Source organism: Notolepis coatsorum (genome assembly GCF_963971535.1).
Source record: "Notolepis coatsorum genome assembly, chromosome: 4".
Taxonomy (NCBI): domain Eukaryota; kingdom Metazoa; phylum Chordata; class Actinopteri; order Aulopiformes; family Paralepididae; genus Notolepis; species Notolepis coatsorum.
This window is the reverse complement of record NC_140168.1, coordinates 166,346,706-166,365,261: the sequence shown is the minus strand read 5'-3', so window position 1 is coordinate 166,365,261 and position 18,556 is coordinate 166,346,706. Positions and strand designations below refer to the sequence as shown.

Here is an 18,556-nt window from a genome sequence, read left to right as displayed (position 1 = left end):
CCTGTCAGACCTCACGTCATGGAGGTATGGGCTGTGATGTGTTAGTACTAGACATTAGGCCTGTCAGACCTCACGTCATGGAGGTATGGGCTGTGATGTGTTAGTACTAGACATTAGGCCTGTCCCTGACGCGTGTATGCCTTCTACAACAGAACTGCGTTTCCGCGTTCGAGTATTGCGCTCTGATTGGCCAGGTCATGCGACATGTGCGCCAATCGTGGGACAGCAAGTTCTGCGCCTATTTCCGGGTCTAACAGCCTGCAAACTACCTGGCGTTCTATCGCCATGCTCTAAGACAAACTCTAACCTTAACCAACTTCGAAAGAGCGCCTAAGCTTAACCAGTGTAGAAACTTGCGGTCCCACGATTGGGCGTACATGTCACATGACCAGAAATGACCTGGCCAATCAGAGACGCGGAAACGCAGTTCTGTTGTAGAAGGCATTCAGGCGTCCCTGACTTGTATATATTGTATTCTCCACTTGCACAACCTGAAAGTAGACACTTCCGGCTGACTTCCGGTTGCGAATGGTACTTCCTGTCCCATTCAAATAGTTTTTAGCTACTTTTCTCCCGTTATTTAAACAACTTTGTCGTCACAGAGAGGCAATGAAACGTTTGTATTATTATAGTATAGAATGTATTTATATATGTATGTATTTATATATGTATGTATAAGCAAACAATTGTCAGCAGGGTTTTTGGGCTGTATTTCATGTAAAAACTTTTACTGTTAGTTTACTTGCTCACGCTAATTAAGGCTAATGCTGGCTAACAGAAGCTAGCGCAAGAAACGACGCCGCAAAGTATTGTTTATAGTGCATTTCTTGCCACCTTATAGCATTTGTACATTTGTATGACAGTCTATAATGCTCCTGTGAGGTTTTTCCGGACGTTTTGGTAATGATTTTCACTATAAAATCATATTTCTAAATGACAGGAAGTTGATAAACTGGCCGGAATAGCTTTGAGCTAACGATCTTTGCCGATGCATTCCATTCTAAACGTAACGTTAGTTGTTCAAAACATTACCCGTCTATATAATTTGTTCCTCAACGTTATATAGACGGGTAATCTTTTGTAAACTAACTGCAGCCTGCTACAGTTAGAAGCTAACGTTAGCCAGCAAGCTGCAGCCTGCTACAGTTAGAAGCTAACGTTAGCCAGCAAGCTGCAGCCTGCTACAGTTAGAAGCTAACGTTAGCCAGCAAGCTGCAGCCTGCTACAGTTAGAAGCTAACGTTAGCCAGCAAGCTGCAGTCTGCTACAGTTAGAATCTAATGTTGAGGAACAAATTATATAGACAGGTAATGTTTTGAACAACTAACGTTACGTTTAGAATGGAATGCATCGGCAAAGATCGTTAGCTCAAAGCTATTCCGGCCAGTTTATCAACTTCCTGTCATTTAGAAATATGATTTTATAGTGAAAATCATTACCAAAACGTCCGGAAAAACCTCACAGGAGCATTATAGACTGTCATACAAATGTACAAATGCTATAAGGTGGCAAGAAATGCACTATAAACAATACTTTGCGGCGTCGTTTCTAGCGCTAGCTTCTGTTAGCCAGCATTAGCCTTAATTAGCGTGAGCAAGTAAACTAACAGTAAACGTCTTTACATGAAATACAGCCCAAAAACCCTGCTGACAAACGTTTGCTTATTAAATACATTCTATACTATAATAATACAAATGTTTCATTGCCTCTCTGTGACGACAAAGTTGTTTAAATAATGGGAGAAAAGTAGCTAAAAACAATGTATTTGGATGGGACAGGAAGTACCATTCACAACCGGAAGTCAGCCGGAAGTGCCTACTTTCAGGTTGTGCAAGTGGAGAATAGGATTTGTATAGTCGACTTTGATTGGCCCAAATTTGACGATAGTCGACTGGTAGTCGACTACCCCCCTGAATGCAAAGAGAATACAAAAATGTATTAAAAAAAAGAAATGAATAAATTGTATTACATTTTCTTTTAATTTCATTTTTTTTATCATTCCATTTGTGCTGTGGGGGTGCTTATCAAGTTCGCTGACGACACCACCGTGGTGGGCTGCATCACAAAAGGTGACGAGACCGCGTATCGCGATGAAATAGAGCAGCCGTCAGCCCTGTGCAAGGATAACAACCTACAGCTGAACAAGCTAAAGACCCAGGAGATGATCGTGGACTACAGGAGGAAGAAGACCGACATACAGCCCCTGTATATCGACGGGGGATGTGTGGAGAGAGTCTCGGTCATCAAGTTCCTGGGTGTCCACCTGGAGGATGACCTGACCTGGAGAATCAACACCACGGCGATAGTAAAAAAGGCACAGCAGAGACTCTACTTCCTGAGAGTACTGAGAAACTACCACCTCAGACAAGACCTGCTTGTGTCTTTTTACCGCTGCTCCGTGGAAAGCATCCTCACCTACTGCATAAATGTGTGGTTCCTCAGCTGCACAGCCGCAGAGAGGAGGGCGCTCCAGAGGGTCGTCAACTCGGCCCAGAAGATCATCGGCTGCCCCCTCCCCTCACTGGAGGGACTATACAACTCCCGCTGCCTCAAAAAAGCAGTAAAAATACTGAAGGACCCACACCACCCGGGCAACAAGCACCTCGTGCGGCTGCGCTCGGGCAGGCGTTTCAGCGTCATGCCCACCCGGACTAACAGACTGAAGTTTAGTTTTTATCCCAGGGCCATATGTGCACTAAACTCAGCTAAATTTTAAAACAACAGTCTCCTTGCACCCCCCCACGCACACGCACACACAACATTAGGGATAGTGCAATTATCTTTTACACCCCCCTGTTTATATTAATGTTATTTATGCCCCACCCCTGTTTTTATATTTAATACTGTGTTTAGGACTGGTTTTATTTTTTTTACTAGCACCTAGGGTTGCATTTTTTTATTTCGTTGTAACAACTGTAACAATGACAATAAAGATCTATTCTTCTTTTGAAGGATTCTTGTCCTCTGCGAAAGCATGCAATTGGTCCACTGATGGATACATCTTGATATTTGTCTAGTGTGTTCATTAGACGGGTGAAATCCTCTTTCTGTGCCTCTGTGCCCGTTTTCTTAGGCAGTTGACCTCGCTGGTATGTGCGCCATTAGCGTGGCTAATTCTAGGCCTTTTTGTTTTTGCTTTTGGAAAGAATGATATATTATACTTTTTTATTTAATTTTTTTGCATTCAACTAAGAGGTTGGCAGTCGAATACGGTGCCTTTCAATCGATTAGTCGACTATTCGACTAGTCGAGGTCAGCCCTACTAGACATACACTAGTACCAATACAAGTAGAAAGTCACATATTTCTATTAGAGAATGTCTCTCGTGATAAAAGGCAAGGTCTAACAGAGACATTCGACTTTCTGGTTTTGTGTTGTTCAGTTGTAATGTCAGAATAATAACTAGTCTGTTGTGTTCATTCAGCTACTTTACTGACTTCCTGGCTTGTTCTTCCTCAGAGACCTCTTGACCCTCTGGCTGCTCCTGGATCTGGTCCCAGTAGAAAACTAATCTCTGTAAGTACATACAGAGCCATCAGTGGGTGCCATCCTTTCATTCTGGATGGATGGATGGATAGATGGATAGATAGATAGATAGATAGATAGATAGATAGATAGATAGATAGATAGATAGATAGATAGATGGATACTGTATTGCCATTTCAACACATGGTTGATTGGGATAGGTCTCGGTGCAATGCTCATTTCAGCATAAAACAGTGGAAAAAACATACAGTAGAAAAAACATACAAGAATACATACAATGCAGTCCCTGAAGTAGAAGAAATATTTCACAAACATTTCATACGAGTGAGTTCCTAAACATTTTAATCTGTTTGTTATTTTGTTATTGTATGTTATGGTTATTGTAGTGTATGTTATGGTCTGTAGATAATATATCTATATTATCTGTACATATCCCTTGCCTACTCTTACTAGTTACGCTGCTGGCCAGTATGTCTTTACCATATTGTCTTTATACCTGTATCACTGTACATATTAATATTACAATTCTGTACATACATCTGATTAGCACAACACTCGGTAGTACTAATGTATATATTTTATACCCAGTTTAATCGCCTGTACATTGTATATTACTATTGCACTTTACTGTTACATTTGCACTCTGGTTGGATGAAGTTATTTGGCATCCAATAATAACTTATATATTATTATATATTATAATGACAATACATTTGAATCTAATCTTGTGGTTATTGTGTTGTGCTCTTCTCCTCAGGAGTCCAACTTCAAGCCGTGTCAGATGAAGACCTTCTACCCGATGCCCTTCCCTGTCAACTTCATCAGCGAGTGTGTTCGTACAGTTCCCTTCGCCCACGAGGACTACGCCAGGTGACCATACACACACTCTGACACTGGTGGCACTGGGTGGCTTTTAGGGGCGACGGTGGCTCGGGAGGTAGAGCAGTCGTCTGGTAAACCGGAGGTTCCCGGTTCCATTCCCACTCCTCCCGGGCAGTGTGTCAAAGTGGCCTTGAGCAAGACACATAACCTCTAATTGATCCCGATGTGCAGGTTGGCATCTTGCATGGTTGCCTCCGCTGTCGGTGTGTGAATGTGTGAGTGAATGGGTCAAATGTGAGGAACAAATTGTAAAGCTCTTTGGATAAAAGAGATATATAAATGTAGGGCATTTTACTGGATGACATTTCAGTAGGGCATTTCATTAGATGACCTTTCAGTAGGGCATTTTACTGGATGACCTTTCAGTAGGGCATTTCATTAGATGACCCTTCAGTAGAGCATTTCATTAGATGGCCTTTCAGTAGGGCATTTCACTGGATTACCGTTCAATAGGGCATTTTACTAGATGACTTTTCAGAATTGCATTTCACTACTTTTGGTTGTAGTGCAGATTTAACTGTTAGTTTACAGAATAATATGAACATTACCGTGGAAACTGAAACACAGGCCGCAAAACCCAAACAGTAAACTGGGTAAAGATGTTTACATACCTTAGTATCGGAGCTAATATCTGCATGTCCCAGCAATCATATGTGGGTTTCTTGGAGTCAACACATTAGGTATATGAGCTTATCTCAGCTATTGCAAATGGGGTATGCTGTTTACATATGCGCCAACTCAAAGATGGAATACTAGTATATCCCGAATGATATTGGAATATACATTTGTGGAAACACACTCAATTATCTCCTTTCTCTCTCTCTCTTGCTCTCTCTCTCTCACTCTCTCTCTCTATCAGTCTGTGTATTCTGGCGAGGTTGATGACTTCCAAGTTCCTCCACGGAGAGATCAGAGAGAAGGGAGGAGCCTATGGGGGCGGAGCCAGGATTGGAGGTGGTCTCTTCTCCTTCTACTCGTACAGGTGAGTCCAATCAGCTCTGAGCAGCTGGTCCTGCTCTTCCTCTAGTCCAGGGGTCGGCAACCTGCGGCCTCGAGGCCGCATGCGGCTCTTTAGCCAATCAGCTGTGGCTCCCTAGCCCATTTTTTTTTTTTTTTTTTTTTTTTTTTTTAAACTCCCCCCCCCCTCCCCCCCCTTATTTTGGAGATCGATGTCATACTGTGACACTGAAATGAAAAAAATATTTCATCAAATAAGATATTTAGTCAACAAAAGGCTTACCTGTATGCCTGATATGTGGTGCGAAATTTGCGAACAACGAAAAATTTACTTTTTATTTTATAGATTTTCCACAAATAAGGGAAGGACTCTAATAGAGCTGCATAGTTCAGGGTTTTATTTCAAAGTAGGTCTACAGATGCCAGTGTTTTTTCTCCTTTTCTGTGTTTCATTTCAAAGTAGGTCTACACATGGTAGTCTTTTTTCAAAGTGGACTACTTTTTATTTTATAAATGTTCCACAAATAAGGGAAGGACTCAAATATACCTGAATAGTTCAGGGTTTTATTTCAAAGTCGGTCTACAGACACCAGTGTTTTGTCTCCTCTTCTGTGTTTTATTTAAAAATAGGTCTACACAGCCAGTACTTTTTTCTCCTCTTCATAAGAGTTTGAGGTTTTCCTTTGTTATAACAGGTAAAAACAGCAATAAAAAGTCCAACATTTTCTTTTTGTTGCTTTATAATCCCATTAATGCAACAAACTGTGTGCTATAAGTATAAAGTATAATAAATCGCAAATTACTTTGGGTATGCAATTGTCAGGCGTTTTATGCTAAATGTGGGGTATGCTTGGGGATATATAAAACGTTATACACTGTGTTATCTTCATTTTAAGGGTAAATAGGTTGTGCGGCTCCCTGAGCATTTTATTTTGTGGGACGGGTGAAAAGTGGCTCTTTTGATGGTAAAGGTTGCTGACCCCTGCTCTAGTCCAAGACATTTATTTGAAGGATAAACCCCTTGAGATATGCTATCTCGTTTTCGAGGGGGTCCTTAACATAGGATACAAAACATACAATACAATACATAACAAAACAAAAAACAAGACAACAAATGCACTTATACACTGACAGACGCTCTCCCAAGCTCACTCCCACAATCCACACTGATTCCTCCCAAGAGGATCACCAATATATATATATATATATATATATATGTTCCCTTATAAAACACAAACAAAATTATAATTTGATCTGAAAACGACATTTAAGCCCTAACACAGTAAATCAATAACAAGTGCAAGTAGTCTGTAGATGAGTGAACAAAGATATCTTGAATAACCTGTAAGAGATCTGAGTGAACTAGGCAGTTTGTTCCAATCAGCTGGTGCTTTATATTTAAAGGCAAGTCGACCGATAGCTTTGATGGTTCGAGGTATACTAAAGAAAGGAAGATCCGTGTGTCTTAAATTATAAGTTGAACTATATGGTGTTAAGAACTGCTTTAGATAAGGGGGATAGTTAAAGTAAATACATTTGTAAACAAAAAGCAACCAATGAAAATGTCTTCTGAATTGGGGAGAAAGCCAGTTTAACAACTCAAACATAAGACAGTGATGGGTTCTATAAGGACACCTCAATATAAATCTGCAAACACTATTATAAGTAACATTTAAAGGACGGAGATTTGTTAGTGTGGTGTTTTGATAGACTATGTCTGCGTAATCCATTATTGGAAGTACCAGCTGTATAATGATTATTTTCCTAACCTGAAGAGAAAAACAGTTAATAGAACGATACAATATTCTCAGGCTACAATTTGTTTTCTTCATCACAGCATCAATATGTGACTTGAAGGTGAGTTGAGAATCAAGCCAAAGACCCAGATACTTATATTCATCGACATTTTCAAGAGGAGCATCATCTAAAAACTTAATCGACAACTGATTTGTTATTTGCACCAGATTTGATCTAGTACCAAACAGCATACTATAGGACTTCTTCTTATTTAATAAAAGTTTGTTAATAGATAACCATTTCTGGACAGCATCAAAATGAGTCTGTAAATAGTACTGAATTTGTTGAATATCAGACTTAGAAGAATAAATCACTGTATCGTCAGCATACAATTGAGTAAGACAGTCAGATGGTATCAGGGTGAGATCATTAACAAATATAGAAAATAATAATGGTCCTAAAGATGATCCTTGAGGAACACCTTTATCCATAATCAAAAAATCAGACTGTTTACCCTGATATGATACACACTGACGTCTCTGGTGGAGATAGGAATTGAACCAAAGTAAAGAATTATTAGAGACACCAATAGCACACAGTTTGTCAAGAAGAAGATAATGATCAACCAAATCAAAAGCCTTTGTGAGATCTATAAATATTGCACCAGTAACCATGTTATTGTCCATTGCTGAGTGAACATCATTGGTCAACTTCAGAAGGGCTGTAGTTAGGCCTGCCACGATAACACATTTTGCTGGGCGATTAATTGCCCCCGAAAATATCGCGATAAGCGATATTATTGCGACCGGTTAGAGAATTTTTTTTGAGAAATTTATTTCCCAAAACTTTTATTTTGAAGCCCACCGCTCCGTCTTTTCCGGTGTTTGACTTTTATTTTGAAGCCCACCGACCGGACCGGAAGTATTGTTGTTATTATATTATCCTAAGCAGAAACTATGAGCCGACAACATGCCTCGTCCGGTTCTGTTTTTGAGCTAATGATAAAACAAATTGTTGGTGAACAACTACCTTTCGGTTAGTTTTAACGTTAGCTACTAACGTTAGATGCAGCTACTACAGGCAATCAACGATGAGGAGGAAGCGTCAAAGCAGTAATAGAATAGCTGTGGTGCGTAAGCACTGCAGCACGACTCGAAACTACCGGAGTGTTATAATAAATGAATTCATGTTTAACTTGTCCCCGTGTCCAGTCCTTTGACTAGCCCCACCCGTTCATTGTAAACAATGATGCATGTAATTGTATTAACGTTATTCTGTGTTGTACTTGTAGCTATGCTATACGTTGTATTTCGTTTGTTAGATATTTAGCTAATGTTGTTAGCATGGAATGAGAATCAAAGCTCTATCTTTCACCTTTATTTAGCAGTCCAGTTTCTCCGGGCAGTAGCGAGTAACTACTTGGGTCTAAAAATAGCTAACGTTACACTACAAATAATGCTACTTGGTTAAAAGGAGCAACACTATTGAGAAATGTCTATGTGGCGTTGCCCCACGGAGCTCCCGTGCTGTACTCTAGTAACGTCAGCGGCCCGCCTCCCAACACGGACAGTGACTGAAGGGGCACTGGTTCCGCCTCATTAAAACAAACGCGCAAATAGCAATTAATCGCGCCCGTCAAAATCATTGCATTCATTTTAATTACCGCAGCAATTAATCGATTTATTGCTTATCGCGGCAGGCCTAGCTGTAGTTGTGGAGTAGTTTGGCCTGAAACCAGATTGGCATGGTGATAAAATATGAGAATCATTAACATAATGGGATAATTGATTAAAAATTAGTTTTTCAAATACTTTTGCTATACTATTAATAATTGAAATTGGTCTATAATTATTGAGATCAGAAGGATCACCACCTTTATGCAATGGAATGACTTTTGCACATTTCCAGCTTAATGGAGTTTCATTAGTTGTTAAAGATAAATTAAATAAATCAGACAAAGGATATGATAATACATGAGATGCAAGTTTGATGAATTTGATCTCCATCCCATCTGAACCACAGCTAGTACCCAATCTTAATTCATCAATGACCTTCTGAACATCGAGCGGACGGATACTTCTAAAGGAAAAAGAGCTGTTGCATCTGGTGTTATTAAGAGGCACATCGGAATATGAGGAGTCATTAAATTTGAGTCTGCAGACAGAATTAAAGTGCTGATTAAAGGCAAGTGCAATTGAGGAGGGATCATTGACAACTTCATTATTAATTCTAATATGAGTGGGATTTATAGATGACTTCTTAGTAATGCTGTTGATTCTCTTCCAAAACTGTTTTGGATTGCTAAATTCATTGCTTAAACAATCTTTGAAATAGTTGGATTTAGCATTTCTTGTTTTAGTTGTACATAAGTTCCGTATTTGTTTATATGCAATGAAGTCGGCAGAATCCTTTGTCAGACGATGCTTTTCCCAAGCCTTATCTCTTTGTTTATACAGATTTATAAGTTCACTATTAATCCAGGGCAAGTGTCTACCCTTTACTTTGAGCATCTTCCAGGGAGCATGATGGTCAATAACATTAGTAAGCTCAGTGTAGAAGAAATTCCATGCATCTTCAACAAATGGAATCAATTTAAACCTGTCCCAATTTATAGATGTTATATCTTGAATAAAGTGCTCAATATTCAAATTCCTACATTGTCTTATCCTGATAAATGTTGGTGGTAGACGTGGTAACTTTATCTTCCAAATGCAGAAGATGATAGAATGGTCGCTGAAACTATCAGGTAACACACCAGAGTTTGAAATTCTGTCCGGGTGTGAGACGAGAATCCAATCTAGCAGGGACTTGGATCTAGTATCAACTCTAGTAGGCTCACTAATGAGTTGAGTTAAATTGACACTGCCAAATAGGTTTCGAGCATTACTAGATGATCGATCTAGCCAGTTGATGTTAAAGTCACCCAAGATAATAATTTCATTTGGACGATCTAAAGAGTTAATGGTGGATAATATATCATTTGTAGATTCAGAGGGAGAATCAGGAGGTCTATAAATATTTCCTATGGTCAACTGCTTATTTTCATGAAAAGAAATTTTTATAAAAAGACACTCAAAGTTTATAGGGTTTACCCTTGGCCTGAGGAGCTCAGATGTCAGATTTGATTTGACATATGTAGCCACTCCTCCACCTCTAGTACCCCTATCAGCTCTGTACAGAACATAGTTGTCAAGTTCAACTTCATTGTCAGAGATTGCACTATGCAACCATGTCTCAGACACAGTAATTACACTGGGATTATTGTAGACAAGCCAAGCTCTAAGTAGATCGATTTTGGGGTACAGACTCCTTATATTCGGGTGAATAACATTTAAACCTTTAGAAGTATTCATCATACCAGAGTTGTATTAAAAGAAAAAGAAACAAAAACAACGGGATATATAATCATGTGCAAGGAGGAACAATGGATAATGAGCAGGGAGCAGGAGAGCGACATACATTCAAGTACACACACACAACATAACATAAATACATAACACAAAACTAAATCCCAGCATGTCCCAGCAGTACCTGGCATGTCTATGGGAATTCACTATAAACTCAAAGCTCTGTCTGTATTCTTAGAGAAAGAAAAAGAAAAGAAAGTTTGTAGCCTGAAATCTACAGGCGGCATCAAAGACTTTAAATCTTTCATTCTGATAAATCTCTACTATGAATTAGTCACGATATTAACGTGACGTACGCATATAGGCACTACCGGAAGTGACGCATTTACACTACGGCATTCAGAATGTAAACACAACAGCATGTAACATTAATGAAGCCAGAAAGAAAAAGAAGAAAAGAAAATTTGTAGCCTGATATTTACAGGCGGCATCAAAGACTTTAAATCTTTCATTCTGATAAATCTCTACTATGAATTAGTCACGGTATTAACGTGACGTAAGCACGTAGGCGCTACCGGAAGTGACGCATTTACGCTACGACATTCAGAATGTAAACACAACAGCATGTACCAATAATGAAGCCATGTAGTAGGCTCACGCTAACATTGAGCACATATTTCCAAATCATAAACATGGCACAAATAGAACAAAACTCATAATGCAGAGGCATCACTTCATATGAAGGAACAAAGGAGAATTAAGAAGAAGAGAGGACACGGTCAATTAATTAATACGCCGGCTCGGACCATAAGAAGAGTTACCGAGCACTATCTCAGTCATAATAAACATCATCATTCGTACCGCATATCTTCTGGAGAGTTCGGTAAAGATATCAAGGCATTTTCAGCAAGCTTGGGACAGTTAAATCTTTCTTCTTTGCCATCAATGGTGACACACAATGTACATGGATAGCGAACAAAGTACTTGATCTTACGTTCGCGGAGCTTGCGTTTGATGGTGGCGAAGCTCTTGTGACGCCTCGCCAAGTCTGCGCTGAGGTCTGGGTTGAAGTAGACACGAGACCCGTTGAATTCCACTCTCTTACTCTCTCTGGCAAGTCGAAGGATTTTCACCTTGTCCTGGAAGTAGAGCAACTTTATGATGATGGGCCTAGGCGTAATAAGAGAGACTTATTATTATTCATTATTACATCCCCTGTGGTCTCTTCTAGAGACTAGTCCCTGTCTACATCCCCTGTGGTCTCTCCTAGAGACTAGTCCCTGTCTACACAGTACATCCTCTGTGAAAATCCCACCTTTATGTATTAGAGCTCTTATCCGGATAGTTTTGGCCAGATTATCCCTGGTTTGGAGATACGGGCTGTACAGATGTCTGCAGTCAGCCCAATACAATGAAACTGAATGGGTATTCTTCTTTAGTGGCACTCAAAAGCACCACAAAATGACACAAAACTCAACAGCAATGTCTCTCTCCAGAAACCATGACAGTTCCTCAGTTCCACAGTTTCATCGGGAACTCGTTTTCCCTGCGTCTGTCCTCCTTTAGGGATCCTAACTCGCTGCAGACCCTGGCAGCATTCCGGCGGGGGGTGGACTGGGCCCGGTCAGGCCAGTTCACCCAGCAGGACCTGGACGAGGCCAAGCTGTCCGTCTTCTCAGCGGTGGACTCTCCCGTAGCCCCCGCAGACAAAGGTGAGCCGGCCCAACCAGACCTTTCACTACCACACTACAGAAGGTTAAGCTTTCACGACCACACTACAGAAGGTTAACCTTTCACGACCACACTACAGAAGGTTAACCTTTCACTACCACACTACAGAAGGTTAAGCTTTCACTACCACACTACATAAGGTTAACCCTTTCACTACCACACTACAGACGGTTAACCCTTTGAATGAATGAATGAAAACTTTATTTAACAGATTGCAGAATGGGTACAATACAGTACGGCTCAATACACACAATTGTTAAGGGGATGCAGACCAGAGAAAGACGTTTGTCTTGTTTACATCAGGGTCCCCCGTTTTCAAATATTGACATTTATGACATACACAACATACATGACATTTATGGCATAGGGACATACAGGTATTTAGTACTGATACATTTGTGACATAAACGGTATTCAAATATACAGTACTGTTATCCATAGATCCTGACAGAGTATATACATTATGATGGGGAGGGGACTGTACATTAGGAGGGGGTGGGTGGGTGGGAGAGAAATATACATACGGTGGGGAGAGAATATATACATGCGGTGGGGAGGAGACTGTCTATTAGGAGGGGGTGGGGGGTTTGGACATTTACGGTGGCCAGTTTCGAATTGCAGCCTCCCGTAGGTGCTCTTTAAGAGCGGTTTTGAATGTGGGTAGGGATTCACATTCCTTTACAGCTTTGGGCGTTCCACATTGATGTGGCATAATTGCGAAATGTGTTTAGTCCCTTGTTTGAGCCACACTACAGACGGTTAACCTTTCACTACCACACTACAGACGGTTGACCCTTTCACTACCACACTACAGAAGGTTAAGCTTTCACTACCACACTACAGAAGGTTAACCCTTTCAATACCACACTACAGAAGGTTAAACGTCTGTAGTGTGTTAGTGAAAGGTTAACTGTCTGTAGTGTGGTAGTGAAAGGGTTTAACCGTCTGTAGTGTGGTAGTGAAATGGTTAACCGTCTAGTGTCATTGTGAAAGGGTTAACCATTTGGTAGTGAAAGGGTTAATCAAGTTGTTTACATAGCCCATAAATGGTATATAAAAGGTACTAGTTTGATATAGGTGATATGATGATATATAAGTAAAAGTCCTCCATTAAAATTATACTTAAGTAAAAGTAGAGAAGTATTTGTTATTGAATTTACTTAAGTATCTAAAGTAAAAGTACGCATTCTACATGACGTTTGTGTATCCCAGTGCTTGGGAGCATTCACTCCTCGATCCATTGACCTATAGGTTATGTTAAAGGTATGTCGTCCAGTTATGCTGCTCTGATTATGTCCTCTGTGAAAGTATATAATCTTCATCCATTTTTGCCATGTTTTCTATGCAAAATCCTTTTCTTCAAAGTAACTAGTAACTGCTGGGTTCAGATAAATGTAGTGGAGTAAAAAGTACTATGTCCTTTGAAATGTAGTGGAGTAAAAGTATAAAGTACCCTAAAATGACATAAAGTACAAGTAGCTTGGAATTGTACTTAAGTACAGTACTTGAGTAAAAAATACTTACTTTACTTTCCACCACCCCCGGTAACCCTTGTCATCCTCTCCGTCTCATCGTCTCCCAGGTATGGGTCTCTTCCTGAGTGGGATGACGGACGAGATGAAGCAGGGACACAGAGAGAGACTTTTCTCCGTCACCAACAAGAGCGTGGTGGACGTGGCCGGCAGGTAGGCCTGGGAACTTTAAACATGCACTAACTTACGATTTGTTAGCATTTTTTAGATGTGGACCACGTAGAATAATAATAATAATAATAATAATAATAACTTTATTTGTATAGCACCTCTCATACAGGGGATTGCAGTTCAAAGTGCTTTACATAAGTAAGAAATAAGACATACAATCTGTGTAAAACAAGCGGCAAGAGCAAAGCATAAAGTGGGATAAAATAATGCAGATATATGAATCAAAATCATATCAGAACCTCACGTTCCAATAGGCTTCTTGAATTTCTGTAATCTGTTGCAAAACATGATAAAGGTCATAGTATGCACCCAGTGGATAGTGGGGCGTAGAAATAAAAGTAAAAATAAGTTAAATAATAGCATGGGTAAAATTAGCACAAAGTGCAGACATATATAATCACAGTTTTTCACATTAGGATCTAACATCCCAACAGGCCACTCAGAATCAACCATGCAAGGGCGAAACTTTTGTTTGAAAAGTGTGTGTGGGGGGGGCACAATTATTATGGGATGGGAAATATGTGCTCGCAATGATTTTTTTCGTTGATGATTCACATTTAATCACTTATACATTGTATATTATTAATGCACTTTACTGTTACTTTTGCTCTCTGGTTAGATGCCAACTTATTTTCGTTGTACTTGTGCTGTGCAATGACAATACATTTGGTTCTAATCTAATGTAGTTATGAAGTGCAATAGCTTTTCTGCCAGGAGACACTAGATATGCTATAGGTGACAATAATACAATTCTGTATGTAATAATAATTTAATGATCTCTAATCGAATAGCAACATTTATCGTGTGTTATGTTTGTTTATGTGTTTGTTTAAAAAATAATAAAAAAATAAAATACAAAAAAAAAGGTCAATATAGCTGTTTACTAGGGGTGGGAATCACCAGTTTCATCACGATACGATATAGATTCTTTGGACAACGATACGATATTTGCCGATATCACAAAGTCTGCCACGATACGATTCGATTCAGGTGCCTGCGATCGATATGAGGCGATATTATGTGCCCATTTAACACAATCAGTCACATTTAGATCAACAAAAAAAAGGCTACGGAAATATCAATTGTTTTTATTTTTGAGCTCTTCCAGACATTTAAATGAAAAACAATCTATTGTTTTTAATACAAATAGACCCCCTGTTCACTTTTTATATATTGAACTTTAAACTTTAAGTCAAATGTTTTGGAACTCACAACACGCAAGCTAAAACCCCTTCCTCTCCCAAACGTCCTACAATTGTTTTATGTTGCATGATGATCATGAATACATTTATTATGTATTCATGTTTAAATATCAACATTATCTGTCCATCCTCAGTAACACACACGCACACACACACACACACACACACACACACACACACACACACAGAATGCCCCTACCCCAGTCCCCCACAGAAAGGTAGACTGCCCCCGCCCCTCCTCCTTCCCCTCTGTTCTCCTGTTCTCTCTCACGGTTAGCTGCTTAGCTTAAGTTCATTTAGGTATTTAACGCGACGTGGGCATAAAGGAATGGTGACGATGCAACTCATGTTAGATGCATTTGACCCGTTGCGGGGAAAAAACTGCACAGACTTATATCAGGTCGCAAAATAGACGCTCTGTAGTGCTTTACAGCAGACGCAAACACTGCTGTAATGTCTACACGGAGTTTCACAATACTGGGCGCCGGTGGATATGACTCGTGGGATTTTCAAAATAAGAGTATCGCAATATGAATCGATCTTTGTTGTGTTAATTCCACAACAAGAGATATGTAATGTTAATTACCTGAAATTATTCAGTTTTTTGGGGGGGAAACCCTGCATATATCGGTATCGGTTGATATCGGTATCGGAAATTAAGAGTTGGACAATATCGGTATATCGGTATCGGTAAAAAAGCCAATATCGAGCATCCCTAATTTCAATACATTGTTTTATAGGGACTGCTACCTTATCATTGCATTGAGCTGTAATTAACTCATTCAGCGTTGGAGGCCTAGAGCATCTTAGTTCCTACCACGTCAACGCTCTAAAAGATAGGAATAAGTGGCAGTGTTTGCAGGGCTATATATATATTCTATAGTATAGCTATGGATACAATACTATGGCCCATTTGACATAAACTATCTATCGTTCAATATGTGAAAAATAATGCATTTTTCCATCAATACGTTTGCGTGTTATACCGTGGTGAATATAAGTATAGTTTTAGAGTGATCCTGTCTAATCCCAGAAAACGACGATATGCAGCAAAACGTGAATTTCACTAAAAGCGTTGCCGTTTCTCACCTGGACACGCTACTCTTTCCAAATCAAATGTATATAATAGGTATTATGTTTCATCATGAATGCGTGCATGTTTTTTGATGAGGTGGGGTGGGGGGTAACTACATTAGATTATCGACGAAACCTTACTTGGTCCCAAGAAGAGGGTCTCGTGTATTATTGGGTTAGGACATTTACTGTACATTGGAGGGGGTTGGGTTAGGACATTTACAGGGGCCAGTTTCGAATTGCAGTCTCGTAGGTGCTCTTTGAGTGGTTCTGAAAGTGGGTAGTGATTCACATTCCTTTACAGCTGTGGGTAGGGCATTCCACATTGATGTGGCATAATTGCTAAACGTGTTTAGTCCCTTGTTTGAGCTATCCTCGGGTCAGTTTTGGGATGTCTGTGAGATTATGTGCAAAATAAATCTGCATTGTTTTGGTGAAGTGCCCCTTTATGCTCGCCTGGTTGTTTAGAACATACAGTATGTTTCATAATGTCATAGTAAAAATGACCAGTACTTTTTCATGCATCATAGCTTGAAACAGTGGCAGAGGCATCAGTTTCCTGTAAAGTTATATCCTGCTTTTATAGGTCAACCACTCGGTATAGAATTTGAGACTGAGACTATGAATTTGCTTATGTATTAAATGCATATTAAATACTAACTTGTAGAATGCTCATTGATATTCTGTTCTCTAAGGTACCTGGGAACTGGACAGAGTACGTGTGGAGTCGCCATTCTGGGCCCAGAAAATGAGACTATCAAGAAAGACCCTTCATGGGTTGTAAAATAACACCCATCAGTACTTATTTTTGTAAGACTCAATACGCAGTGTCAGATTATTTAATAAACATGTTGATTAAAGGGGCTTTTCACCTATAATACATCATCATCATTTCTATTTATTCGTACATGGAATTGTTACAGTCCAACAGTGTCTTCAGTATACATAGTTCACTTAATATGATCCACTAAATTCCATGGCCGAAAGGAACAGGAAGAAGAACTGTTCATAGTGCAATGTTTACCAAACCAAACTAAATGTACATACTTATTTATCAGAAATGAAAACATCATCACAATGCATTAACATAAATAAATACATTTTGTGTATCTATCAGTTAAATTGCATATTTACTGAGGTTCATTCATTTATACACACACATTTATCTATATATTTAATAAAAATAGTTACATTTGTTTCGTTGTTGCTTCACCATGCATGTCTAATAATGACAACTCGCTGGGAGGCGGAGATCGGCATTGGTTTCAGCGATCACGCAACGTTGAACCACGCGATAATGTTGCCGTCTCTCTCTGCTTTCTCAATTCTTCGCTTGATATAATTAATACAAATGTCCAATATAACGGAATTCGTTAGCTCATACAAATGTGATTATAACAGACTGCTGTTTAGTGTCGGGCCGACTGCCCACAGAACGGTCTATTTTATTTCAAGTCAGCAGCAGCACGGAGTATCGAGGGACTTATTTTATTTGGAATATAATATTAATAATATATAATATTAAGATTATGAAGGCCCGGTTAACTCCGGTACGCTTCGCCACTGATATTTATAGTACACTGTTCTATTATATAATGTATTATACTTATATATACTATACTATTGTACTATATAATTGTATTATTATTTGTATTATACTATAACTAAATCATACTATTTATACTACACTATTATATTGTTATACAGTATACATACAAAAAATACATCTGAAAATTCCACCCAGGCTTGGTCAGGACCAATGGTTAGCACATCCTAAATCACAACACAATAGCAACCTTTTGGGCATATGTGTGAGGTTTTGCTCATAAAACATCAGCTTTATTTTTGGTGAATTGTCCCTTTAATATAATACTTGCCAGTTGCCATGTAATAACAAGGTTATTTTTGTTTGTTTTTTAAAGCACTTGGAATTAAGAGGCAGTGCAACGTATGCAAGCTATGTTCTAATCCTCCCTAACCTGAATATTCAATGTCCGTGTTCATAAATTGAAGAATACATTTCATTTCTTTACATAGTTTGATATTATTTGACATCAGAAAACAATATATCCTATGAATACTAGTACCTCTAAAAGGAATGTGTGCAAATGTGTACAAAAATGTCCCTTGCTTTTAGAATGACCGTATTTATGAGAAATGTGACCATTAAATTATCATGTTGAAATACAACAATGTGTCATTCATGAGCATCGCAACAAAATGCTGAATTTGACATTTTTAAATGTATTTATTGTAATGAACAATCTAGTTTTCGAGGGGGTCCTAAACGCAGAGTAACAAGAAATACAATACATAACACAATACAAGACAACGCACAATACAAGACAACGCACAATACAAGACGATACAATCATGCATATACTGACCCAAGCACAACCCACCCAGTCCAACACCCACAGATTCCTCCTGAGGAACAA

The 18,556-nt window shown here is 39.2% G+C and overlaps 1 protein-coding gene across 1 annotated transcript in view; it reads left to right on the top strand.

Annotated features, from left to right (window-relative positions):
- pitrm1 (pitrilysin metallopeptidase 1) overlaps positions 1–18,297 on the top strand; it is a 77,656-nt gene extending 59,359 nt beyond the window's left edge. Inside the window, exons 22-27 of the mRNA XM_084313076.1 lie at positions 3,459–3,515; positions 4,243–4,355; positions 5,227–5,349; positions 11,975–12,120; positions 13,722–13,824; positions 16,814–18,297. Of these exons, the coding sequence (XP_084169202.1) occupies positions 3,459–3,515; positions 4,243–4,355; positions 5,227–5,349; positions 11,975–12,120; positions 13,722–13,824; positions 16,814–16,907 (636 nt within the window). The 3' untranslated portion in view covers positions 16,908–18,297. The remainder of the gene's footprint in view (positions 1–3,458; positions 3,516–4,242; positions 4,356–5,226; positions 5,350–11,974; positions 12,121–13,721; positions 13,825–16,813) is intronic.
- The last annotated feature ends 259 nt before the right edge of the window (positions 18,298–18,556 follow it).